General features: G+C 38.6%; 1 protein-coding gene and 4 long non-coding RNA genes across 7 annotated transcripts; 4 read left to right on the top strand and 1 right to left on the bottom strand.

The window, feature by feature from the left end:
* Nucleotides 1-4,973: 4,973 nt before the first annotated feature.
* On the top strand, nucleotides 4,974-12,330 carry LOC147544592 (uncharacterized). 3 transcript variants are annotated; one of them, XR_015223572.1, is made up of 5 exons: nucleotides 4,974-5,314; nucleotides 5,958-6,023; nucleotides 7,089-9,318; nucleotides 9,962-10,027; nucleotides 11,093-12,330. It is a non-coding gene; the product is annotated as an uncharacterized LOC147544592 (long non-coding RNA). The 3 variants fall into 3 exon arrangements; XR_015223573.1 differs by lacking the exon at nucleotides 4,974-5,314 and adding an exon at nucleotides 5,377-5,789; XR_015223574.1 differs by lacking the exon at nucleotides 4,974-5,314 and adding an exon at nucleotides 5,755-5,835.
* A 1,382-nt stretch (nucleotides 12,331-13,712) lies between these two features.
* LOC147544591 (uncharacterized) lies at nucleotides 13,713-16,163 on the top strand. The gene is made up of 3 exons (XR_015223570.1): nucleotides 13,713-13,849; nucleotides 14,493-14,558; nucleotides 15,624-16,163. It is a non-coding gene; the product is annotated as an uncharacterized LOC147544591 (long non-coding RNA).
* Nucleotides 16,164-17,490: 1,327 nt separating this feature from the next.
* LOC147544590 (uncharacterized) lies at nucleotides 17,491-19,888 on the top strand. Its single transcript, XR_015223571.1, has 3 exons — nucleotides 17,491-17,853; nucleotides 18,497-18,562; nucleotides 19,628-19,888. It is a non-coding gene; the product is annotated as an uncharacterized LOC147544590 (long non-coding RNA).
* Nucleotides 19,889-20,886: 998 nt separating this feature from the next.
* LOC147544589 (uncharacterized) lies at nucleotides 20,887-23,807 on the top strand. Its single transcript, XR_015223569.1, has 4 exons — nucleotides 20,887-21,213; nucleotides 21,297-21,354; nucleotides 22,402-22,468; nucleotides 23,532-23,807. It is a non-coding gene; the product is annotated as an uncharacterized LOC147544589 (long non-coding RNA).
* Nucleotides 23,808-23,968: 161 nt separating this feature from the next.
* LOC147544588 (uncharacterized) lies at nucleotides 23,969-24,868 on the bottom strand. Its single transcript, XM_086635735.1, has one exon. The coding sequence runs from the start codon at nucleotides 24,866-24,868 to the stop codon at nucleotides 23,969-23,971; it is 900 nt and encodes a 299-aa protein (XP_086491861.1).
* Between the last annotated feature and the right edge of the window lie 907 nt (nucleotides 24,869-25,775).

Here is a 25,775-nt window from a genome sequence, read left to right as displayed (position 1 = left end):
GAAAGAGGTCACATATACAACCTGTCTTGTTCTTGGAAAAACAATGGATGGCCATGAAGATTCGTTTGTATGATTCTTTGAAGTTGAAAGCCATGAAGAAATCAATAGAGGAGAAATTATTTTATGATTGGACACAACTAATTCGTCTCCCGGAATCATATATGGATCAAACAACTTATTCGAGCTTGTGTTAGTCAGTTGAATTTCTTCTTCTTGATCTGTCTCATCGAAATTTTCTTCCTCCATTATTGAAAAACTAGGGTTTTTTTTTATCAAAAACCTCTCCTTCAATAATATTGACCATGGTAGTCGAAGGAATTTCGGATAATAATTTGTTCGATTGGATTTGAGATTCTATAAAAGATAAGTATTCATGTAAAGGGAGAAAAGCATATCGAAAAATACTTTTCACTTTATTCCAATCATCTACGAACGATTTTCCTTCATTAACGAGTCTCCATTGCATCTCATTGTATTTTTCATACACTCTTGTAGACAAGTGTTGTTCAAGAATAAAAACCTTATCTTCATCACGAACCTCTTGGTTTATAAACCAATCTTCCATCTGTTGAATCCGAAAATCTATATGATATTGATAATCAAACATAGGAATTTTGGAATCGACATTAATTTTGTTTTGATCTTTTCGATCAACATAGAGTTGTTGTGCATCTCTTAAAGGATCCCAACCTAAATGCGGAAGATTATTCCAACATTCAAGATGAGAAGTATTTAAAAAAAAATTATCTGTTCCCAGATTCTTAAAGCTCTGAATACCAGCTGATGTAGATTGTTGCGGAAGCGTAAAAGTAATGAAATCCACCATTATTAATAAACTAAACTAACGAAATAAAACTGATAAAATAACGATAAACAATAAACTTGATTAATAATAAACTTGGTTGATAATATTCTCTGATCTGGTTAACAAAGACAGACTAGACTTCTCTTATATAGAGATTGTACTTTCCTAGATAGACTCAAATAAGGAAATAAGATAACTACTAATAATACTTTCCTTGATTGCTAAGACTCATAATTATGGAAACCCTAAATACTTAATTATAGAAACTACGCTAATATAGCTTCTTGACCGTGAGGCCCACTATCACCATGGCCGTGAGGCCTAACAGGAAGATGGTCTCCATCACCCATCTAGGATTTGATAAAAAACAAAGGGAAGTAGTAGAAACTATAGTTCACTAAAAAACAAAGAGAAGTGGTAGAAACTATAGTTTACTAAAAAAAATAAGGGAAGTGGAGATTGATGAGTTTTATCTTCTTCATTCATCTAAGGCTTGATAAAAAACAAAAAGAAGTGGTAAAAAAAATAAGGGAAGTGGAGATTGATGAGTTTTATCTTCTTCATTCATCTAAGGCTTGATAAAAAACAAAAAGAAGTGGTAGAAACTATAGTTTACTTTTAGTAGCAGTACAAGCATACGAATAAGACTAAGAAGAAGGAAGAAGAAGATGATGAAGAAGAAGACAACTTAGGTTTTCAATTTTGAACTATTATTTTGTTAATGGTCCACAAGTTAGTAACTGTTAGTATTTAAGACTTTATGGAGTTGTCCCCTTATTAAATTAAAGTCAACTAAGTCAAGCATAATTGACTCGCACCGGACCCGAGTTGTTCATATAAAAAAAACAGCTGTCCACGTATTGGCCACCATAATTAAATTCCACCTTTGCCATATGCCCATATAAACCCTAAAGCTAGCTAGACGTTATAGCGCAAGCAACACCTAATTCCTCTCACCAGATAATGGCGGATCTTCTCCCAAAAGTATTGGTGCTATCATAATAAACTCTAAACCCTAAAACTTATCATACATATTAAGTTGAAGGAGGAACAAGAGATATAATTATCAAAGGTGTTTTCATTGATAGACTTGGGTACATATTTATAGAGATCACAATAGGGTTTGTAGAGAAATAATAAATAAGGAAATATTACAAAGAGGAAACAATTAAAATTACAATTGCTATATTATGTATTTCTTTCTATCTTGGGGAGATATCTTCTAGATATCTTCATTTTCTTCAATATACTTCAATACCCCCCCGCAAGTTGGAGCAGGGGAAGGAATCTGAATCAAGCCCAACTTGGAGAGTAACCGATGAAATGGATCTGAACCAAGTGGTTTCGTAAAGATGTCAGCTATCTGATCGGCGAGCGAAGGTGAGTCGTCTTAATAAGACCAGATTCAATTTTCTCCCGAATGAAATGGCAATCGATCTCGATATGCTTTGTTCGTTCGTGAAAGACAGGATTGGCGGCAATGTGCATAGCCGCCATATTGTCACAGAAGACCTGAAAGGGTTCTGGAATTGAGACACAAAGGTCTTGAAACAAATATTTCAGCCACTACAGTTCCGCAGTGAGTGTAGCTAGAGCCCGATATTCTGCCTCAGCCGAGGATCGGGAAACAGTCGGTTGTTTCTTGGACTTCCAAGACAACGGACTTGAACCAAGCATAGTGAAGTAGCCGGTGGTCGAGCGACGGGTGATGGGACAACTAGCCCAATCAGAGTCGGTAAAACCAGAAATAGTTAGAGTGCTGGACGAAGAGAGAAGGAGGCCATGATTCATGGTGCCTTTCAAATAACGAGCAACTCGAGTAGCCGCATCCATATGATTGGAGTGGGGATTTTGCATGAATTGACTAAGGTAATTCACAGAAAATGAAATGTCAGGACGAGTCACCGTGACATATAAAAGTCGACCAATAAGACGCCGAAACGAAGTTGGATCGTCTAATGGCGTACCATCAGTAGGTAATAACTTTAAGTGTTGTTCCATAGGAAAAAGACTTGGTTTAGCTCCGAGGAGACCCGAGTCGCGAAGAATGTCCAACGTGTATTTGCGTTGACAAAGGAAAATGCCTTTTGGGGAACGAGATACTTCGATTCCAAGAAAGTATTGAAGTCGTCCAAGGTTTTTAAGAGAAAAACGTTTCTCGAGACGTAATTGAAGAGATGAAATTTCCGAGGCATTATTGCCGGTGATAATGATGTCATCTACGTAAACTAAGACGTAAATGGCAGTCGGACCATCAAAAAAACAAAACAGTGAATGATCAGAAGATGACTGTTTAAAACCTTCAGCTTGTAAGCCAGTAGAAAATTTGGCAAACCACTGTCGAGAAGCTTGTTTTAATCCGTAAAGGGATTTGTGCAAGCGACATACTTTGTGGTCACCAGTCCTGGAAAACCCAGGTGGAATAGTCATGTAGACTTCTTCATCCAAGTCACCTTGGAGAAAAGCATTATTCACATCCAACTGATGGAGGGGCCAATCTTTAATGGCAGCAACGGAAAGAAGTGCACGAACAGTGACCAATTTGGCGACTGGGGCGAAAGTATCATGATAATCGATGCCTTCTACTTGGGTATAACCCTTGGCAACGAGTCGCGCTTTATGACGTTCAATTGATCCGTCAGAGCGGTATTTGATTTTGTACACCCATTTACAACCAATTGGTTTCTTTCCCGGGGGTAATGGAGTTAATGACCAAGTTTGATTTTGTTCAAGAGCTTGAATTTCCTTATCCATTGCAGCACGCCATTCTGGAAAAGCCTTGGCGGCGGAATAGGATGTGGGTTCTTCCGTATTGACAACGGAACTAAGAAATGCTCGATGGGAAGGGGTGAATTTTTTAAAACTGACATAGTCAGTTAAGGGATATTTGGTGGAAGTCGTAGGTGCAGTAGTACAAGAACAAAGATAGTCAGCCAGATGGGCAGGACGTCTCGTTGTACGGACTGGTCGAGAAGAAGGTAAAGGTTCTTCGGGAGAAGTAGCTGAAATCGGGGTGGTGTCAGAATTCGAAGGTGAAGGTTCTTTCGAAGGAGAAGCACCTTGCAGAGGGGAAATACCTTGCGAGGGAATAACAGAGTCAGAAGGAAGCTCGGGAGATTCCTCCGAGGAAGAAGCAGCGGAAGATGAGGAGTCTAACACAATAGGTGGGATGGGGGTCGCGTCAGTGGAAGAGTGTGAATGGTCGTCGACCAAAGACGGGAGAGTATACAAGTCCGGATGAGGCGAGTGGGTATCGTCGATGGGACTGGAGTAATAGGCGTCCGATGAAAGCGGAGTGAAGGAGGTAGGTTCAGAGAATGTCGATTGACGTTCAGCGAAAGGGAACTTATCCTCAAAAAAACGCACGTTCCGGGAATCATAGAGATTGTGTGTCTCTAAATCGTAAATGGTGTATCCTTTCTTCCCAGGCGGATAACCAACAAATATTCCAGGTTTAGCTCGATGATCGAACTTATTTTGGATGTTGGTATTGGTTGCAAAACATAAACAACCGAAAACTCGGAGAGCTAAGTAGTCCGGTGGAGAATCATATAACATTTCATAAGGAGATTTGTATGAAAGTATTGGAGTCGGCATTCTATTGATTAAATAGGTTGCCGTTTTTAAACATTCACCCCAAAATTTTAAAGGGAGATGTGCTTGAACGCAAAGCGCGAGCAACATCGAGTAAATGACGATGTTTACGTTCGACGACACCATTTTGTTCGGGTGTGGAGATGCAACTGCGTTGATGGAGAATTCCATGAGAATGGAACCAAGTTTGGAGATCATTGGATAAGAACTCGGCTCCATTATTAGAACGAAATGTTTCAATCGGGTTTGAAAATGTATTTTCAGGACTCGAGGGTATAGATTTAATCTTCTTATGATATTGTTTAGAAACAAACTGAAAAAAGAAGTTTAAATGTGTTTTAGTCTCAGACTTGGTTTGCATAAGGAATGTCCAAGTAAATCTGAAGAAGTCATCAACAAGTGTGAGGAAATAACGTGTAACATCCCATGTTTTTCGGTTGAAGAAATAAATGACTACGGTTAGAAGAGGGGCTATTTGGCAATTAAAAAAAAGGTCAAATTGAGGGTCGGATGGTAGTTAATGGAGGTTGAATTAGTTGGTATATGTATAGAGGGACGTATTTATGAAGTACATGTAAAGGAAGGACTTAAAAGAAATTAAATAATCAACCATCTCATGGAACGACATGTGGCATCCCATTTGCCTTAAAGTGAATCCAAACCGGTTTCTTCCTTTGACCGTGCATGGAGTGGGATGATGTGTTGGTTGGAGAATTAATTTAATTTTCTTTAAATCTTTATGTGGACCCCACTTCACATATTTCATTTAAAACTCAAATTGAGGTTTTCTTTTAATCCATTGTAGAACAGAACCAGAGCAATGAAATAGCCGACTAGTTAATCTAATGGATTTTGGATCTTGTTGGTTCGATTTCTTCGCGGTAAATGGTCGGAATTCAACAAAATTTGTTCCAGGTAATTCCAATCAACTTATTCTACATATCTATCCGTTCAGAATTTTGAATATCGTCCGAATTTGGTGGTTTTGGGATAGCTATTTCGTATACTGTATAGTTGTACTAATTTCATTTGGGATCGAAATTCGGAGCTATTTAGACGATTATTATTCGATTTCTTCTAATGATTTATGTTCAGGATCATGTTTAGAATGTTATGGACTATTTTGGGGTGACCATATATAGACGGGGTGCTGCCGAATTATTTTACGGCTCGAATGTCATATTTGGACTAGTTTTTGGAATAAATTGGAATAGAGATAGTTACCCGAATTTTGTCATATTTCATATAAATGGACAATTCCAGTTATAGATTTATTCTATGGGGTTCAGTATATGATTTGTCAGCCTATGAAGACTCTGAAATGCTAAATAGAATTTATGGGAAGTTTGTTGATTGGTTCGTAGGCATTTCCGATATTCAGGAGACATAGGTACGAAGTTAGAGATCGATTCGATAGATACTTGAAGTCTTCCGAAGTTAGCGAATTTGCTTTTAAGTTTTCATGGTGTTGTTTTAATGATTCTTTTTATTTACGAAGGTTCTTAGTATAAGAACCTAATGTTTCTTTTCGATTTTTGGTTATTCTTCCTTATCCCAGAGTTAGCGAATGAGGAGGAATTGGGTCGTCTGGTAGGCGGGAGTCTTTGGTGATGCAAGGACTGAGGTAGGGGTTCTGAATCCTTTATCCAGCATGGTTTTATAGATAATGAAATATGCTAGATTCTATAGTTATATATGCGACATTATAACTAGAGTTTAGGTAGCATGAAACTTGATTTATGTGATGAACTGAAATATGCTTGAAATGTGTTGATGCGATATGAGAAATGGTTTCGAACTGATTTTACGATTATTGTGAACTACTGGAATTTTCTTGTATGTACCCGACTGCGGATTATGTCAACCTACGGGCACGTAGCCATTGAGGGTAGGATGACATGTGGACACGGTTGTGACCCGTGTGAGACCGGTGAGGTGGGCGACACTAGTCATGAGACCTGTGGGAGTAGAGTGCTTCACTTGCTGGCCATTGGTGCTCGTGCCTCCAGCTCGAGGCTCAGGGCCGTACACCCTGACCGCTCGCCTGGGAGGTGACATTGATTGGGATCCCTCTGCTTTGTGGCGATATGACTCTTGGTTGTTCCACTTCCATGTTTGATAAGATAATGAATTGAATATGAATATTGGTTTTGATAAATGGATGAAACTGATTTTGAAAGATTGCATTAGATGCATGTCAGGGTACCGAAGAGAATGAGGTTCAGGTCCTTCCATGGGTATTGGGGGACGGCTCTCTTATTCGAACTCGGTGATCTAAAACGTATTTAGATACTTAAGGTATATATGTATCATGAGGTAAACTCTTCAATGATTGCGGAGTCCCTTAGTGGGAGAGGGACTTACCGGCTAGGGGTAAGTCTCTTTCTCGAGGAGACGTAGTGCATTAGCTAGTGCCATAAATGGACTGGTACTATCTAACGCACTCTAGGCTCTCCTGAGGAACTCTCCTCTTATTGGGAGCGCACCATGGGTGGGCAGCTAATCACTGCTATTGCTTGCTAGATTAAGAAAATTGGTTTTCTATATAATATATATGGTAACTGGTTTGATAACTCGTTTTGTCATGATGTTTACAACTTATTTAATGAACTTTTGAAAACGTGATGGGTTTTGGATTGGTCTTCTACCAGAATAACTCGTGTCGGTGAGTATTCTGACCCCCTACCAGTTGTTAGTGTGCAGGTTCTTGGTTGTAGCCTCGAGGCGGAGTGTGTATTCCAGCCGGTGATCTTGTCTGACGAGGCTAGCAGGGTTATGTCGTTTTATTTGGTTTTTCGTTATTTTCAAGTTATGTATTTATTGCAGAAACCAAACTCTAATATGTATATACGTAAAACTTAGAGTTGTATATAAGTTGTATCGGCGTTTTATGAGGCGTTTGTACGTTTGTGGTTCGGGTTTCGACCCGAAACTGAGTTGAGTTTGTTTAGCTTCCGCTTAATAGTTTATTCTTGTTTATGCGAATGTATGGTTTGCATGACAGGTTTACAGGTGCGACCGGTTCGATTTACAGAGGAGACTCTGCCGGATTTTAGTCTCGTCTGTGAATTGCCGGGGCGTGGTCGTGTCTATTTTGGGACACGGGACGTCACAGTTGGTATCAGAGCAGTTAGTTCTGGTGACCTATATCAGAGCAGTTAGTTCTGGTGGCCGATAAGTCGTGTATAGTTTAGAGCATTGACTGCTCTAGACTTAGGGAAAGATAAAATTGGACAAGATTAGGTGTCTAAAAGCTTCAAGAAAAAAAAAACGACCAAGAATAAAAGATGCTATATATGTATTTGTTTCTTTTGATTTTCGTTTCTTGATTTGTTTTACTCGCTAAAGGAAGACTCGACGGATGGTTTAAGATTGTTGTAGATTTCTTGCAATGTTGTACAAGATGTTATGGGAAGAGAGTCAAGGGTTAAGAGGTTTCAGAGGTAAATGTTGGGCAAATCGACATATCGATGTTGTGGAAGTATCTTAGACAATAGTAGATGAGGAGATGAGTCAGCTTGGTATTGTAGACCTCATGGTAGTTATACACATTCCTTCATTTATGAGCTTCGATCAGATCATTCAGAGATAGTTGAGATTTACTTTGATCAAGTTGTTTCGAGTGTGTATTGTTTCAGTTTGATTACAAATAAGTGTGGGTCTGGATTTTATTGGGTTGACGGAATGTTTTGATATTAGAGGTTATATGGATTGCGTTGGGGTTGGGTATTAGAATATCGGGGGTTCTTAAGTTATTGTAGAATTTTTCGATGATTAGTTTATCTACGACTTGTATAGATATTATAGCGGTCTTCTATTTTCATTTTATCATCTTATCGACAACAACTATATTTTTCTTGAGATTATAGTGTCACCGCCAATGTTGATTTGAATTTATTATAGATGTCTTCATTCTTTATTTTCTTATTTTATCGAGTCAACAGTATTTTCTTATATTATTGAGAACGATATTTTCTGAGGATGTGGGATCAACGACAACATATAGATAGATTATGGAGGTCTTCATTCTTTATTTTATTATATTATAGACAACGGTATTTTCTTATATTATCGAGAATGGTATTTTCTTTGAAGATATGGGATCAACGAGAACTTATTCTTATATATAGATTATAGAGGTCTTCATTTTTCTTTATCTCTTCATATGAAGGATCGTTATTGTTATTGAATATTCTTGGGTCCTGTAGTTATGTAGAAGAATTCGGGACATGAAGGATTGAATCTAGTTTGTTTATAGAGTTTATCCGGATTGAATTTTGTTAGATACAGTGAGTTTATGATTTTCGAAAATGGACAGTATCTATCAAATTCAGAGTTGGTCGAAAGGACAGGGCAAAAAGAAGCGAGTTGATCCAAATTTCGATGACGAAATTTCTTTAAGGGGGGAGGATTGTAACATCCCATGTTTTTCGGTTGAAGAAATAAATGACTACGGTTAGAAGAGGGGCTATTTGGCAATTAAAAAAAAGGTCAAATTGAGGGTCGGATGGTAATTAATGGAGGTTGAATTAGTTGGTATATGTATGGACTATGGAGGGACGTATTTATGAAGTACATGTAAAGGAAGGACTTAAAAGAAATTAAATAATCAACCATCTCATGGAACGACATGTGGCATCCCATTTGCCTTAAAGTGAATCCAAACCGGTTTCTTCCTTTGACCGTGCATGGAGTGGGATGATGTGTTGGTTGGAGAATTAATTTAATTTTCTTTAAATCTTTATGTGGACCCCACTTCACATATTTCATTTAAAACTCAAATTGAGGTTTTCTTTTAATCCATTGTAGAACAGAACCAGAGCAATGAAATAGCCGACTAGTTAATCTAATGGATTTTGGATCTTGTTGGTTCGATTTCTTCGCGGTAAATGGTCGGAATTCAACAAAATTTGTTCCAGGTAATTCCAATCAACTTATTCTACATATCTATCCGTTCAGAATTTTGAATATCGTCCGAATTTGGTGGTTTTGGGATAGCTATTTCGTATACTGTATAGTTGTACTAATTTCATTTGGGATCGAAATTCGGAGCTATTTAGACGATTATTATTCGATTTCTTCTAATGATTTATGTTCAGGATCATGTTTAGAATGTTATGGACTATTTTGGGGTGACCATATATAGACGGGGTGCTGCCGAATTATTTTACGGCTCGAATGTCATATTTGGACTAGTTTTTGGAATAAATTGGAATAGAGATAGTTACCCGAATTTTGTCATATTTCATATAAATGGACAATTCCAGTTATAGATTTATTCTATGGGGTTCAGTATATGATTTGTCAGCCTATGAAGACTCTGAAATGCTAAATAGAATTTATGGGAAGTTTGTTGATTGGTTCGTAGGCATTTCCGATATTCAGGAGACATAGGTACGAAGTTAGAGATCGATTCGATAGATACTTGAAGTCTTCCGAAGTTAGCGAATTTGCTTTTAAGTTTTCATGGTGTTGTTTTAATGATTCTTTTTATTTACGAAGGTTCTTAGTATAAGAACCTAATGTTTCTTTTCGATTTTTGGTTATTCTTCCTTATCCCAGAGTTAGCGAATGAGGAGGAATTGGGTCGTCTGGTAGGCGGGAGTCTTTGGTGATGCAAGGACTGAGGTAGGGGTTCTGAATCCTTTATCCAGCATGGTTTTATAGATAATGAAATATGCTAGATTCTATAGTTATATATGCGACATTATAACTAGAGTTTAGGTAGCATGAAACTTGATTTATGTGATGAACTGAAATATGCTTGAAATGTGTTGATGCGATATGAGAAATGGTTTCGAACTGATTTTACGATTATTGTGAACTACTGGAATTTTCTTGTATGTACCCGACTGCGGATTATGTCAACCTACGGGCACGTAGCCATTGAGGGTAGGATGACATGTGGACACGGTTGTGACCCGTGTGAGACCGGTGAGGTGGGCGACACTAGTCATGAGACCTGTGGGAGTAGAGTGCTTCACTTGCTGGCCATTGGTGCTCGTGCCTCCAGCTCGAGGCTCAGGGCCGTACACCCTGACCGCTCGCCTGGGAGGTGACATTGATTGGGATCCCTCTGCTTTGTGGCGATATGACTCTTGGTTGTTCCACTTCCATGTTTGATAAGATAATGAATTGAATATGAATATTGGTTTTGATAAATGGATGAAACTGATTTTGAAAGATTGCATTAGATGCATGTCAGGGTACCGAAGAGAATGAGGTTCAGGTCCTTCCATGGGTATTGGGGGACGGCTCTCTTATTCGAACTCGGTGATCTAAAACGTATTTAGATACTTAAGGTATATATGTATCATGAGGTAAACTCTTCAATGATTGCGGAGTCCCTTAGTGGGAGAGGGACTTACCGGCTAGGGGTAAGTCTCTTTCTCGAGGAGACGTAGTGCATTAGCTAGTGCCATAAATGGACTGGTACTATCTAACGCACTCTAGGCTCTCCTGAGGAACTCTCCTCTTATTGGGAGCGCACCATGGGTGGGCAGCTAATCACTGCTATTGCTTGCTAGATTAAGAAAATTGGTTTTCTATATAATATATATGGTAACTGGTTTGATAACTCGTTTTGTCATGATGTTTACAACTTATTTAATGAACTTTTGAAAACGTGATGGGTTTTGGATTGGTCTTCTACCAGAATAACTCGTGTCGGTGAGTATTCTGACCCCCTACCAGTTGTTAGTGTGCAGGTTCTTGGTTGTAGCCTCGAGGCGGAGTGTGTATTCCAGCCGGTGATCTTGTCTGACGAGGCTAGCAGGGTTATGTCGTTTTATTTGGTTTTTCGTTATTTTCAAGTTATGTATTTATTGCAGAAACCAAACTCTAATATGTATATACGTAAAACTTAGAGTTGTATATAAGTTGTATCGGCGTTTTATGAGGCGTTTGTACGTTTGTGGTTCGGGTTTCGACCCGAAACTGAGTTGAGTTTGTTTAGCTTCCGCTTAATAGTTTATTCTTGTTTATGCGAATGTATGGTTTGCATGACAGGTTTACAGGTGCGACCGGTTCGATTTACAGAGGAGACTCTGCCGGATTTTAGTCTCGTCTGTGAATTGCCGGGGCGTGGTCGTGTCTATTTTGGGACACGGGACGTCACAGTTGGTATCAGAGCAGTTAGTTCTGGTGACCTATATCAGAGCAGTTAGTTCTGGTGGCCGATAAGTCGTGTATAGTTTAGAGCATTGACTGCTCTAGACTTAGGGAAAGATAAAATTGGACAAGATTAGGTGTCTAAAAGCTTCAAGAAAAAAAAAACGACCAAGAATAAAAGATGCTATATATGTATTTGTTTCTTTTGATTTTCGTTTCTTGATTTGTTTTACTCGCTAAAGGAAGACTCGACGGATGGTTTAAGATTGTTGTAGATTTCTTGCAATGTTGTACAAGATGTTATGGGAAGAGAGTCAAGGGTTAAGAGGTTTCAGAGGTAAATGTTGGGCAAATCGACATATCGATGTTGTGGAAGTATCTTAGACAATAGTAGATGAGGAGATGAGTCAGCTTGGTATTGTAGACCTCATGGTAGTTATACACATTCCTTCATTTATGAGCTTCGATCAGATCATTCAGAGATAGTTGAGATTTACTTTGATCAAGTTGTTTCGAGTGTGTATTGTTTCAGTTTGATTACAAATAAGTGTGGGTCTGGATTTTATTGGGTTGACGGAATGTTTTGATATTAGAGGTTATATGGATTGCGTTGGGGTTGGGTATTAGAATATCGGGGGTTCTTAAGTTATTGTAGAATTTTTCGATGATTAGTTTATCTACGACTTGTATAGATATTATAGCGGTCTTCTATTTTCATTTTATCATCTTATCGACAACAACTATATTTTTCTTGAGATTATAGTGTCACCGCCAATGTTGATTTGAATTTATTATAGATGTCTTCATTCTTTATTTTCTTATTTTATCGAGTCAACAGTATTTTCTTATATTATTGAGAACGATATTTTCTGAGGATGTGGGATCAACGACAACATATAGATAGATTATGGAGGTCTTCATTCTTTATTTTATTATATTATAGACAACGGTATTTTCTTATATTATCGAGAATGGTATTTTCTTTGAAGATATGGGATCAACGAGAACTTATTCTTATATATAGATTATAGAGGTCTTCATTTTTCTTTATCTCTTCATATGAAGGATCGTTATTGTTATTGAATATTCTTGGGTCCTGTAGTTATGTAGAAGAATTCGGGACATGAAGGATTGAATCTAGTTTGTTTATAGAGTTTATCCGGATTGAATTTTGTTAGATACAGTGAGTTTATGATTTTCGAAAATGGACAGTATCTATCAAATTCAGAGTTGGTCGAAAGGACAGGGCAAAAAGAAGCGAGTTGATCCAAATTTCGATGACGAAATTTCTTTAAGGGGGGAGGATTGTAACATCCCATGTTTTTCGGTTGAAGAAATAAATGACTACGGTTAGAAGAGGGGCTATTTGGCAATTAAAAAAAAGGTCAAATTGAGGGTCGGATGGTAATTAATGGAGGTTGAATTAGTTGGTATATGTATGGACTATGGAGGGACGTATTTATGAAGTACATGTAAAGGAAGGACTTAAAAGAAATTAAATAATCAACCATCTCATGGAACGACATGTGGCATCCCATTTGCCTTAAAGTGAATCCAAACCGGTTTCTTCCTTTGACCGTGCATGGAGTGGGATGATGTGTTGGTTGGAGAATTAATTTAATTTTCTTTAAATCTTTATGTGGACCCCACTTCACATATCTATTATATTAAAACAGCTCAGTCGGTTATCCAGGAGATAAGTCTGACCGTCCATTTTATTTTAGAGATTTGATTGGGAACACATCTGACGGATAATATAAAATCTTTTTATGTAAATACACTAAAAAAAGAAGGGTATCTATGTAAATCAGTCAAAATTGGTTAGAATAACTACCCACATATTTCTCTCCCTATTTTTTTTTCTCCCACGAATTACATCCAACCTACTCTCCCATATCTTCCTAATTTTACTCAAAATTAAATCTCCCAAATTTTTTTTATCAAATCTTTTCTGTTAGTTATATTTCTTCCATAAATACAGTTTTCCCTCCCTCCTCTTTAAACACACGGTTTCTCTCTCTCTCTCCTCTTTAAACAAACACACGGTTTCTCTCTCTCTCTCCTCCTTAAACACACAGTTATTTTTTTGTTAATGTAATTATGTTGTAATTTAAATTTATTTCTCTTCTCAAAGGTGTTAGCCAAGAGGGATCTTCCCCGTCCGTAGGACGGGGAGGGAACCTAGTTTCATTTAAAACTCAAATTGAGGTTTTCTTTTAATCCATTGTAGAACAGAACCAGAGCAATGAAATAGCCGACTAGTTAATCTAATGGATTTTGGATCTTGTTGGTTCGATTTCTTCGCGGTAAATGGTCGGAATTCAACAAAATTTGTTCCAGGTAATTCCAATCAACTTATTCTACATATCTATCCGTTCAGAATTTTGAATATCGTCCGAATTTGGTGGTTTTGGGATAGCTATTTCGTATACTGTATAGTTGTACTAATTTCATTTGGGATCGAAATTCGGAGCTATTTAGACGATTATTATTCGATTTCTTCTAATGATTTATGTTCAGGATCATGTTTAGAATGTTATGGACTATTTTGGGGTGACCATATATAGACGGGGTGCTGCCGAATTATTTTACGGCTCGAATGTCATATTTGGACTAGTTTTTGGAATAAATTGGAATAGAGATAGTTACCCGAATTTTGTCATATTTCATATAAATGGACAATTCCAGTTATAGATTTATTCTATGGGGTTCAGTATATGATTTGTCAGCCTATGAAGACTCTGAAATGCTAAATAGAATTTATGGGAAGTTTGTTGATTGGTTCGTAGGCATTTCCGATATTCAGGAGACATAGGTACGAAGTTAGAGATCGATTCGATAGATACTTGAAGTCTTCCGAAGTTAGCGAATTTGCTTTTAAGTTTTCATGGTGTTGTTTTAATGATTCTTTTTATTTACGAAGGTTCTTAGTATAAGAACCTAATGTTTCTTTTCGATTTTTGGTTATTCTTCCTTATCCCAGAGTTAGCGAATGAGGAGGAATTGGGTCGTCTGGTAGGCGGGAGTCTTTGGTGATGCAAGGACTGAGGTAGGGGTTCTGAATCCTTTATCCAGCATGGTTTTATAGATAATGAAATATGCTAGATTCTATAGTTATATATGCGACATTATAACTAGAGTTTAGGTAGCATGAAACTTGATTTATGTGATGAACTGAAATATGCTTGAAATGTGTTGATGCGATATGAGAAATGGTTTCGAACTGATTTTACGATTATTGTGAACTACTGGAATTTTCTTGTATGTACCCGACTGCGGATTATGTCAACCTACGGGCACGTAGCCATTGAGGGTAGGATGACATGTGGACACGGTTGTGACCCGTGTGAGACCGGTGAGGTGGGCGACACTAGTCATGAGACCTGTGGGAGTAGAGTGCTTCACTTGCTGGCCATTGGTGCTCGTGCCTCCAGCTCGAGGCTCAGGGCCGTACACCCTGACCGCTCGCCTGGGAGGTGACATTGATTGGGATCCCTCTGCTTTGTGGCGATATGACTCTTGGTTGTTCCACTTCCATGTTTGATAAGATAATGAATTGAATATGAATATTGGTTTTGATAAATGGATGAAACTGATTTTGAAAGATTGCATTAGATGCATGTCAGGGTACCGAAGAGAATGAGGTTCAGGTCCTTCCATGGGTATTGGGGGACGGCTCTCTTATTCGAACTCGGTGATCTAAAACGTATTTAGATACTTAAGGTATATATGTATCATGAGGTAAACTCTTCAATGATTGCGGAGTCCCTTAGTGGGAGAGGGACTTACCGGCTAGGGGTAAGTCTCTTTCTCGAGGAGACGTAGTGCATTAGCTAGTGCCATAAATGGACTGGTACTATCTAACGCACTCTAGGCTCTCCTGAGGAACTCTCCTCTTATTGGGAGCGCACCATGGGTGGGCAGCTAATCACTGCTATTGCTTGCTAGATTAAGAAAATTGGTTTTCTATATAATATATATGGTAACTGGTTTGATAACTCGTTTTGTCATGATGTTTACAACTTATTTAATGAACTTTTGAAAACGTGATGGGTTTTGGATTGGTCTTCTACCAGAATAACTCGTGTCGGTGAGTATTCTGACCCCCTACCAGTTGTTAGTGTGCAGGTTCTTGGTTGTAGCCTCGAGGCGGAGTGTGTATTCCAGCCGGTGATCTTGTCTGACGAGGCTAGCAGGGTTATGTCGTTTTATTTGGTTTTTCGTTATTTTCAAGTTATGTATTTATTGCAGAAACCAAACTCTAATATGTATATACGTAAAACTTAGAGTTGTATATAAGTTGTATCGGCGTTTTATGAGGCGTTTGTACGTTTGTGGTTCGGGTTTCGACCCGAAACTGAGTTGAGTTTGTTTAGCTTCCGCTTAATAGTTTATTCTTGTTTATGCGAATGTATGGTTTGCATGACAGGTTTACAGGTGCGACCGGTTCGATTTACAGAGGAGACTCTGCCGGATTTTAGTCTCGTCTGTGAATTGCCGGGGCGTGGTCGTGTCTATTTTGGGACACGGGACGTCACAGTTGGTATCAGAGCAGTTAGTTCTGGTGACCTATATCAGAGCAGTTAGTTCTGGTGGCCGATAAGTCGTGTATAGTTTAGAGCATTGACTGCTCTAGACTTAGGGAAAGATAAAATTGGACAAGATTAGGTGTCTAAAAGCTTCAAGAAAAAAAAAACGACCAAGAATAAAAGATGCTATATATGTATTTGTTTCTTTTGATTTTCGTTTCTTGATTTGTTTTACTCGCTAAAGGAAGACTCGACGGATGGTTTAAGATTGTTGTAGATTTCTTGCAATGTTGTACAAGATGTTATGGGAAGAGAGTCAAGGGTTAAGAGGTTTCAGAGGTAAATGTTGGGCAAATCGACATATCGATGTTGTGGAAGTATCTTATACAATAGTAGATGAGGAGATGAGTCAGCTTGGTATTGTAGACCTCATGGTAGTTATACACATTCCTTCATTTATGAGCTTCGATCAGATCATTCAGAGATAGTTGAGATTTACTTTGATCAAGTTGTTTCGAGTGTGTATTGTTTCAGTTTGATTACAAATAAGTGTGGGTCTGGATTTTATTGGGTTGACGGAATGTTTTGATATTAGAGGTTATATGGATTGCGTTGGGGTTGGGTATTAGAATATCGGGGGTTCTTAAGTTATTGTAGAATTTTTCGATGATTAGTTTATCTACGACTTGTATAGATATTATAGCGGTCTTCTATTTTCATTTTATCATCTTATCGACAACAACTATATTTTTCTTGAGATTATAGTGTCACCGCCAATGTTGATTTGAATTTATTATAGATGTCTTCATTCTTTATTTTCTTATTTTATCGAGTCAACAGTATTTTCTTATATTATTGAGAACGATATTTTCTGAGGATGTGGGATCAACGACAACATATAGATAGATTATGGAGGTCTTCATTCTTTATTTTATTATATTATAGACAACGGTATTTTCTTATATTATCGAGAATGGTATTTTCTTTGAAGATATGGGATCAACGAGAACTTATTCTTATATATAGATTATAGAGGTCTTCATTTTTCTTTATCTCTTCATATGAAGGATCGTTATTGTTATTGAATATTCTTGGGTCCTGTAGTTATGTAGAAGAATTCGGGACATGAAGGATTGAATCTAGTTTGTTTATAGAGTTTATCCGGATTGAATTTTGTTAGATACAGTGAGTTTATGATTTTCGAAAATGGACAGTATCTATCAAATTCAGAGTTGGTCGAAAGGACAGGGCAAAAAGAAGCGAGTTGATCCAAATTTCGATGACGAAATTTCTTTAAGGGGGGAGGATTGTAACATCCCATGTTTTTCGGTTGAAGAAATAAATGACTACGGTTAGAAGAGGGGCTATTTGGCAATTAAAAAAAAGGTCAAATTGAGGGTCGGATGGTAATTAATGGAGGTTGAATTAGTTGGTATATGTATGGACTATGGAGGGACGTATTTATGAAGTACATGTAAAGGAAGGACTTAAAAGAAATTAAATAATCAACCATCTCATGGAACGACATGTGGCATCCCATTTGCCTTAAAGTGAATCCAAACCGGTTTCTTCCTTTGACCGTGCATGGAGTGGGATGATGTGTTGGTTGGAGAATTAATTTAATTTTCTTTAAATCTTTATGTGGACCCCACTTCACATATTTCATTTAAAACTCAAATTGAGGTTTTCTTTTAATCCATTGTAGAACAGAACCAGAGCAATGAAATAGCCGACTAGTTAATCTAATGGATTTTGGATCTTGTTGGTTCGATTTCTTCGCGGTAAATGGTCGGAATTCAACAAAATTTGTTCCAGGTAATTCCAATCAACTTATTCTACATATCTATCCGTTCAGAATTTTGAATATCGTCCGAATTTGGTGGTTTTGGGATAGCTATTTCGTATACTGTATAGTTGTACTAATTTCATTTGGGATCGAAATTCGGAGCTATTTAGACGATTATTATTCGATTTCTTCTAATGATTTATGTTCAGGATCATGTTTAGAATGTTATGGACTATTTTGGGGTGACCATATATAGACGGGGTGCTGCCGAATTATTTTACGGCTCGAATGTCATATTTGGACTAGTTTTTGGAATAAATTGGAATAGAGATAGTTACCCGAATTTTGTCATATTTCATATAAATGGACAATTCCAGTTATAGATTTATTCTATGGGGTTCAGTATATGATTTGTCAGCCTATGAAGACTCTGAAATGCTAAATAGAATTTATGGGAAGTTTGTTGATTGGTTCGTAGGCATTTCCGATATTCAGGAGACATAGGTACGAAGTTAGAGATCGATTCGATAGATACTTGAAGTCTTCCGAAGTTAGCGAATTTGCTTTTAAGTTTTCATGGTGTTGTTTTAATGATTCTTTTTATTTACGAAGGTTCTTAGTATAAGAACCTAATGTTTCTTTTCGATTTTTGGTTATTCTTCCTTATCCCAGAGTTAGCGAATGAGGAGGAATTGGGTCGTCTGGTAGGCGGGAGTCTTTGGTGATGCAAGGACTGAGGTAGGGGTTCTGAATCCTTTATCCAGCATGGTTTTATAGATAATGAAATATGCTAGATTCTATAGTTATATATGCGACATTATAACTAGAGTTTAGGTAGCATGAAACTTGATTTATGTGATGAACTGAAATATGCTTGAAATGTGTTGATGCGATATGAGAAATGGTTTCGAACTGATTTTACGATTATTGTGAACTACTGGAATTTTCTTGTATGTACCCGACTGCGGATTATGTCAACCTACGGGCACGTAGCCATTGAGGGTAGGATGACATGTGGACACGGTTGTGACCCGTGTGAGACCGGTGAGGTGGGCGACACTAGTCATGAGACCTGTGGGAGTAGAGTGCTTCACTTGCTGGCCATTGGTGCTCGTGCCTCCAGCTCGAGGCTCAGGGCCGTACACCCTGACCGCTCGCCTGGGAGGTGACATTGATTGGGATCCCTCTGCTTTGTGGCGATATGACTCTTGGTTGTTCCACTTCCATGTTTGATAAGATAATGAATTGAATATGAATATTGGTTTTGATAAATGGATGAAACTGATTTTGAAAGATTGCATTAGATGCATGTCAGGGTACCGAAGAGAATGAGGTTCAGGTCCTTCCATGGGTATTGGGGGACGGCTCTCTTATTCGAACTCGGTGATCTAAAACGTATTTAGATACTTAAGGTATATATGTATCATGAGGTAAACTCTTCAATGATTGCGGAGTCCCTTAGTGGGAGAGGGACTTACCGGCTAGGGGTAAGTCTCTTTCTCGAGGAGACGTAGTGCATTAGCTAGTGCCATAAATGGACTGGTACTATCTAACGCACTCTAGGCTCTCCTGAGGAACTCTCCTCTTATTGGGAGCGCACCATGGGTGGGCAGCTAATCACTGCTATTGCTTGCTAGATTAAGAAAATTGGTTTTCTATATAATATATATGGTAACTGGTTTGATAACTCGTTTTGTCATGATGTTTACAACTTATTTAATGAACTTTTGAAAACGTGATGGGTTTTGGATTGGTCTTCTACCAGAATAACTCGTGTCGGTGAGTATTCTGACCCCCTACCAGTTGTTAGTGTGCAGGTTCTTGGTTGTAGCCTCGAGGCGGAGTGTGTATTCCAGCCGGTGATCTTGTCTGACGAGGCTAGCAGGGTTATGTCGTTTTATTTGGTTTTTCGTTATTTTCAAGTTATGTATTTATTGCAGAAACCAAACTCTAATATGTATATACGTAAAACTTAGAGTTGTATATAAGCTGTATCGGCGTTTTATGAGGCGTTTGTACGTTTGTGGTTCGGGTTTCGACCCGAAACTGAGTTGAGTTTGTTTAGCTTCCGCTTAATAGTTTATTCTTGTTTATGCGAATGTATGGTTTGCATGACAGGTTTACAGGTGCGACCGGTTCGATTTACAGAGGAGACTCTGCCGGATTTTAGTCTCGTCTGTGAATTGCCGGGGCGTGGTCGTGTCTATTTTGGGACACGGGACGTCACATAACGCTTGTTGGTTAAAGATGGAACCGGAAAGGGTCCCCAAATATCAGCATGAATAAGTTGAAAAGCAAAAGTACTAAAACTACTACTTTTATTAAAAACCAACTTAGATTGTTTTGCCATAGGGCATACAACGCATTCATGCGACTTATTAAAGGAAATAAACGGGAAACGTTCTGATAAAGTACGTAAACGTCCTAAATTAGGATGTCCAGGTCGACGGTGCCAGACGTCGATTGACTTATTCAAAGCAAGTGCAGTAAAATTCCTACGGAGAATGTAGAGTCCATCAATAGCATCAGCCCGACCAATCTCCTGATGATTTGAGATCGTCTGAAAAAGGCAATGAGTTGAATCAAAATAAATACCAGATTTCAAAGATTTACAAGTCTGATTTACAGACATCAAATTAAATTTGAAATTAGGAATGTAATAAACTTGGTCAATAGAGAGAGAGTCGGAAAAGACGACTCTGTCAATGTATTTGACTAAGTAAGTCGCTCCATCAGGAATTTGAACATAACAAGATGGTGGTGCTAAAGCATAAGAGCTAAAAGCATCTAGAGAGAAGCAAACATGGTTTGAAGCACCACTATCAACAATCCAAACAGAAGGGTGAGATAGGGAAGTACTTGACATCATAGCAGAACTGGAAGGAGTTTGTGCATTGATAACTGCCATAATGCGGTCATAGTCTTCTCTGGTAAGAGTTGGAGCTGGAGAAGAGCTGGAACCCTGAGAAGTGCTACGGGCACCACCTGGACGAGGGGGGCGACCATGTAGGAGATAACATCGATCAACAGAATGACCGAGACGTTTGCAATGAGTGTGTAACATCCCGTGTTTTAAAAGGTTGGTTTAGGGACTATTTGACATTTAGGTCAAGTCGAAAGAGGGACCAAATCAGCAAAGAGGACAATTTAGGGGGTATTTTGCAATTGGGACAAACACAGGGACCTAACTGTAAATACGTGGGAATGGATAAGAGAAGAAAAATCAGACCTTTTATCCCTCTTTTGCTCGACAGAAATTGAGGGTTAGGGTTTGGGTGAAAGAAAATTTGATTTCTATGGAGATTTCAAGTTGATTTCAAGGGGAAATCTGATTTTTTGTTGAATTCAACTTCAATGAGTTGATTCAAGCTAGGGTTTGTGGAATTTTGGTAAGTAAGATCCTATTTCTCTCTCTAGACAGAATTTTAGCTTTGTTTGATTTTAATGGAGTCTTGTTGCTTCGAATTTGTAGAAGTTTGTGAAGGATTGATCAAGGGAAAGCTATCTAACTAGAATTCAATCGAATCAAGGTAAGAAACCAATGAATTAGATGTTTTGATGTCAAAATTCTTAATTCTAGGGTTTAAGGTTTATGAAAATTGGGGATTTTGATGATTCATGTTGTTTTAGGGTTTATATGATTGGGAATTGATTAATTTTAGTATATGAACAACTTTAGAGAGATTATTTTATATAATTTGTCGATCGATCGAACGACAACTCGAGGGACTGAATTAAACCTACTGTCCGAGCCAATCTGGGATTGATATGTTGCTCGTACGTACTTTCATAAAACACGAAAGTGGTAGATTAGGATGTTAGCTTTCCAGAATGGTAAGGTACAAGTCTTTTCGATAATGGACGAAGGAGTTATGACTGTTTTACCGAGCAGCGCGCAGTTTACCAAACATGAAAACTGCTTACTGTTTTTAGTAGTTATCTAATCATAGATGTTTCAAATGTTAGTTGAGTCTTCTCCATTATTGTATCTTGTCTCGATACGATTCCAGAAAGGTATGGTACGACTTTATTGGAGTTCGGATGAGGGAAATATGAGCAATTTAATACGCAGCGTACGATCAGTGAAACTAATGCGCTGTTGCGTATGTTTTGTGATTTTCGGAGATGTCCTAATTGAAATTAGAGGAGACCCCTTTAGAGGAAAACTTTAGAAATGATATAAGCTTTCCAAAGATATAAAATTGGGTTGAAACGAAATAACTACGAGACAATTATGACTGTTTTACCGAACAGTGCGCTGTTGAGAAAATTCAGTTTTGTTGTTGTATGAATTTTGCAAATTTCGAAGATGACTAACTTGGAATTTGGCCGAGACCTTTAGTAACTAAATGGTAATGATATAAGTAAGTTTTCAACACTATTTCATCGACTTGAATTGGACATGGCTATGAAGTTAGACGATGGATCGATATTCGGTTATAGTTGAAGTCTTCGTGAGTTAGCGGTTTTGCTATTGTTTTAAAGATTTCATCGTTTTCTTTTAATTATTGTTTTTGTCGTATGAAGGTTCTTATCGAAGAACCTAATGTTTATCTCTTTTATTTATGGATTGGTAGAGGGGGGGAGCCGGAGCTTATCGTTGACGATGATGCTACGGTTTCGGCGGAGCAGAAGTACCGCCAGGTAGGGGTTCTGAATCCTTTATCCAGCATGGTTTTATAGATAATGAATATGCTAGATTCTATAGTTATATATGCGCCATTATAACTAGAGTTTAGGTAGCATGAAACTCGATTTATGTGATGAACTGAAATATGCTTGAAATGTTTTGATGCGATATGAGAAATGTTTTCGAACTGATTTTACGATGATTGTGAACTACTGAGATTTTCTTGTATGTACCCGACTGTGGATTATGTCAACCTACGGGCACGTAGCCATTGAGGGTAGGATGACATGTGGACACGGTTGTGATCCGTGTGAGACCGGTGAGGTGGACGACACTAGTCATGAGACATGTGGGAGTAGAGTGCTTCACTTGCTGGCCATTGGTGCTCGTGCCTCCAGTTCGAGGCTCAGGGACGTACTCCTGACCGCTCGTCTGGGAGGTGACATTGATTGGGAATCCCTCTGCTTTGTGGCGATATGACTCTTGGTTGTTCCACTTCCGTGTTTGATAAGATAATGAATCGAATGTAATATGGTTTTGATATACGAAAGTAAATGGATTTTGAAAGCTTGCATTAGATGCATGACAGGGTACCGAAGAGAATGAGGTTCAGGTCCTTCCATGGGTATTGGGGGACGGCTCTCTTATTCGAACTCGGTGATCGAAAACGTATTTAGATACTTAAGGTATATATGTATCATGAGGTAAACTCTTCAATGATTGCGGAGTCCCTTAGTGGGAGAGGGGCTTATCGACTAGGGGTAAGTCTCTTTCTCGAGGAGACGTAGTGCATTAGCTAGTGCCATAAATGGGCTGGTACTATCTAACGCACTCTAGGTTCTCCTGAGGAACTCTCCTCTTATTGGGAGCGCACCATGCGTGGGCAGCTAATCACTGCTATTGCTTGCTAGATTAAGGAAAATGGTTTTGTATATAGTATATATGGTAACTGGTTTGATAACTCGTTTTGTCATGATGTTTACAACTTATTAAATGAACCTTTGAAAACGTGATGGGTTTTGGATTAGTCTTCTACCAGAATAACTCGTGTCGCTGAGTATTCTGACCCCCTACTAGTTGTTAGTGTGCAGGTGTTTTGTCGTAGCCTCGAGGTGGAGTTGTATTCCAGCCGGTGATCTTGTTTGACGAGGCTAGAGGTGTTGCGTCATTTTCTTTGGTTTTCGTTTATTGGCTTTCCATTATTTTAAAGTTATGTAGTTATTGCAGAACTGAACTCGAATATGTATATATATAACACTTAGAGTTGTTTATAAGTTGTATCGATGTGTAAGAGGCTTTTATATTTTGTTATGTGATTCGGGTTTCGACCCGAAACTGAGTTGAGTTTGTTTAGCTTCCGCTTTAGTTTATTTTTCTTGTATATGCGAATGTATGATTTGCATGACAGGTTTACAGGTGCGACCGGTTCGATTTACAGAGGAGACTCTGCCGGATTTTTTGTCTCGTCTGTGAATTGCCGGGGCGTGGTCGTGTCTATTTTGGGACACGGGGCGTCACAGAGTGCACATTACATCTCTGTTACAAGTGTCAGCAATGTGTCCATGAAGGTTGGACTTAGTACAATAAGGACGAATTCGCTTCTTTTTCGGGCGAGGTAAATCACTTTCTTTCAACTTGTTAGCAGCCGTGATCTTAGCGTTGAAAGCGTGAAAGTCAAAAGGAGCATTGATCTTATTTTTCTGCTCTTCTTGAATGACCAAATTATATACCTTGGCCAGAGAAGGTAGTGGTTCCATGAGAAGTATGTTATTGCAAGTCGCAGAATAACGTTCATGAAGACCCATGAGAAATTCAATCGTACGCGAGGTAAGATGATATTCAATAGTTGTTTTGCCAACAGGGCAAGCACATGAAGTGGGTGGAATGATAGCATCCAATTCGTCCCAATAAGACTTCAACTGAGAATAATAAGCTGAAATAGTCTGGTGCTCCTGAGTAAGGGCAGAAATCTTTTTCTTCAGCTGATAAATGTAGGTAGCGTGAGACGTAGCAAAACGCTCCTTCAAATTCTTCCAAAGATCAAAAGCAGAAGCCGAACGTCTCGTGCTACGTCGGATTTCCTCGCTGACAGAATTGGATATCCAAGCAGCCACCATGGTGTCACAACGGGTCCATGCATGAAGTTGCGCAGGATCCGTCGGTTTAGGGAGCGACCCATCGATAAAACCTTGCTTATTTTTAATGATAAGAGCATCGTGCATACTGTGAGCCCATTCAGCATAGTCTGGACCGGTAAGAACGGGATTAACACCAACAGAAGTGGCATTGTCCGAAGGATGCACATAATAAGCCTCACATATTTGTTGAAGAGGAGGAGTAGTGTCTGTCATCGGTGGAGTGTCATCTGAATTCGAGTTCAGATCACTGATGTTGGCAGATTGTCCAGAAGTCATTGTTCTGTAAAGAATAGAAGAAAATAATCTATTTTAAAATCAACGTCACAATAATATATAAGGGACGGTTCAAAATTTGCAAAACTAACAGAAGTGTCGGAAAGAAAAAAGGAAGTAGGTGCTGTCTCAAATAGTCCAAACAGAAGTGTTAGGAAATAAAAGGGACAGCCCAGAATGTCACAACTTAACAGAAGTGTTGGGAAGTTAATATGACAGTAGATGCTGTCACAAATAAGCCAAACAGTTTATGTACTGTGGGGAAAAAAAAAGCGTCACAAACGTGAGGTGTTACAAAAAGAAAGTCAAAAGTCTGGGTCAGTCAAAGTCAAATCTGGGTCGGTCAAGGTCGGCTGACTGTAGTCAAGTCAACAGAAGTAAAGTCACGGGTCAAAGCAATAGGGTTGAGTCAAATTGGTTTGACTCAGTTGCGTCAGTTATCGTCGGCCAAAATTAGGGTTCCGATGAAATCTCGCCGGCCAAAATTAGGGTTCCGATCAAGGAACAGGGAGGTTGATTTCTGGCCAAAAATTTAGGGTTCCGAGTAAAAAAAAAAGGGGGCTTTTGTGTGGTGATCGAAGGGGCAGGTTTTCGCAAAAAGAGATGGCTGGAAACCGAGATGGTGGGTTGTAATTTTTAAAAAATCCGATCAAGAAAAAACTAGGGTTTCTGATCAAGTTTTAATGGTGTAGAGAGAGAAACGTCGGGGGAAATAATATCTCGGTTTAGATGAGGGAAAACCCTTCGCGGTAAGACGTCGGAGACTTTGCTTTCCTTCGTCTGTAACCTAATTCCGGCGAAAAAAAAAAAACGAAAAAACCCTAGAAGTAGTCACCGGAGAAGATGAAGTTGGTGTCGGGAACCAAAAGTGATTTTTTGGTTCCGATCGGGAACAGAGTTTGTTGTGTTC

This window comes from Eschscholzia californica, unplaced genomic scaffold (genome assembly GCF_041429995.1).
Source record: "Eschscholzia californica isolate CP2 unplaced genomic scaffold, dmEscCali1.0.p SCAF_4, whole genome shotgun sequence".
Classification (NCBI taxonomy): Eukaryota; Viridiplantae; Streptophyta; class Magnoliopsida; order Ranunculales; family Papaveraceae; genus Eschscholzia; species Eschscholzia californica.
The sequence above is the reverse complement of the archived record's forward strand: the minus strand, read 5'-3'. Positions and strand labels throughout refer to the sequence as shown.

Excerpts from the sequence above, each read along its gene's own strand:
- LOC147544588 (XM_086635735.1), bottom strand. The coding sequence starts at position 24,868 with ATGACTTCTGGACAATCTGCCAACATCAGTGATCTGAACTCGAATTCA.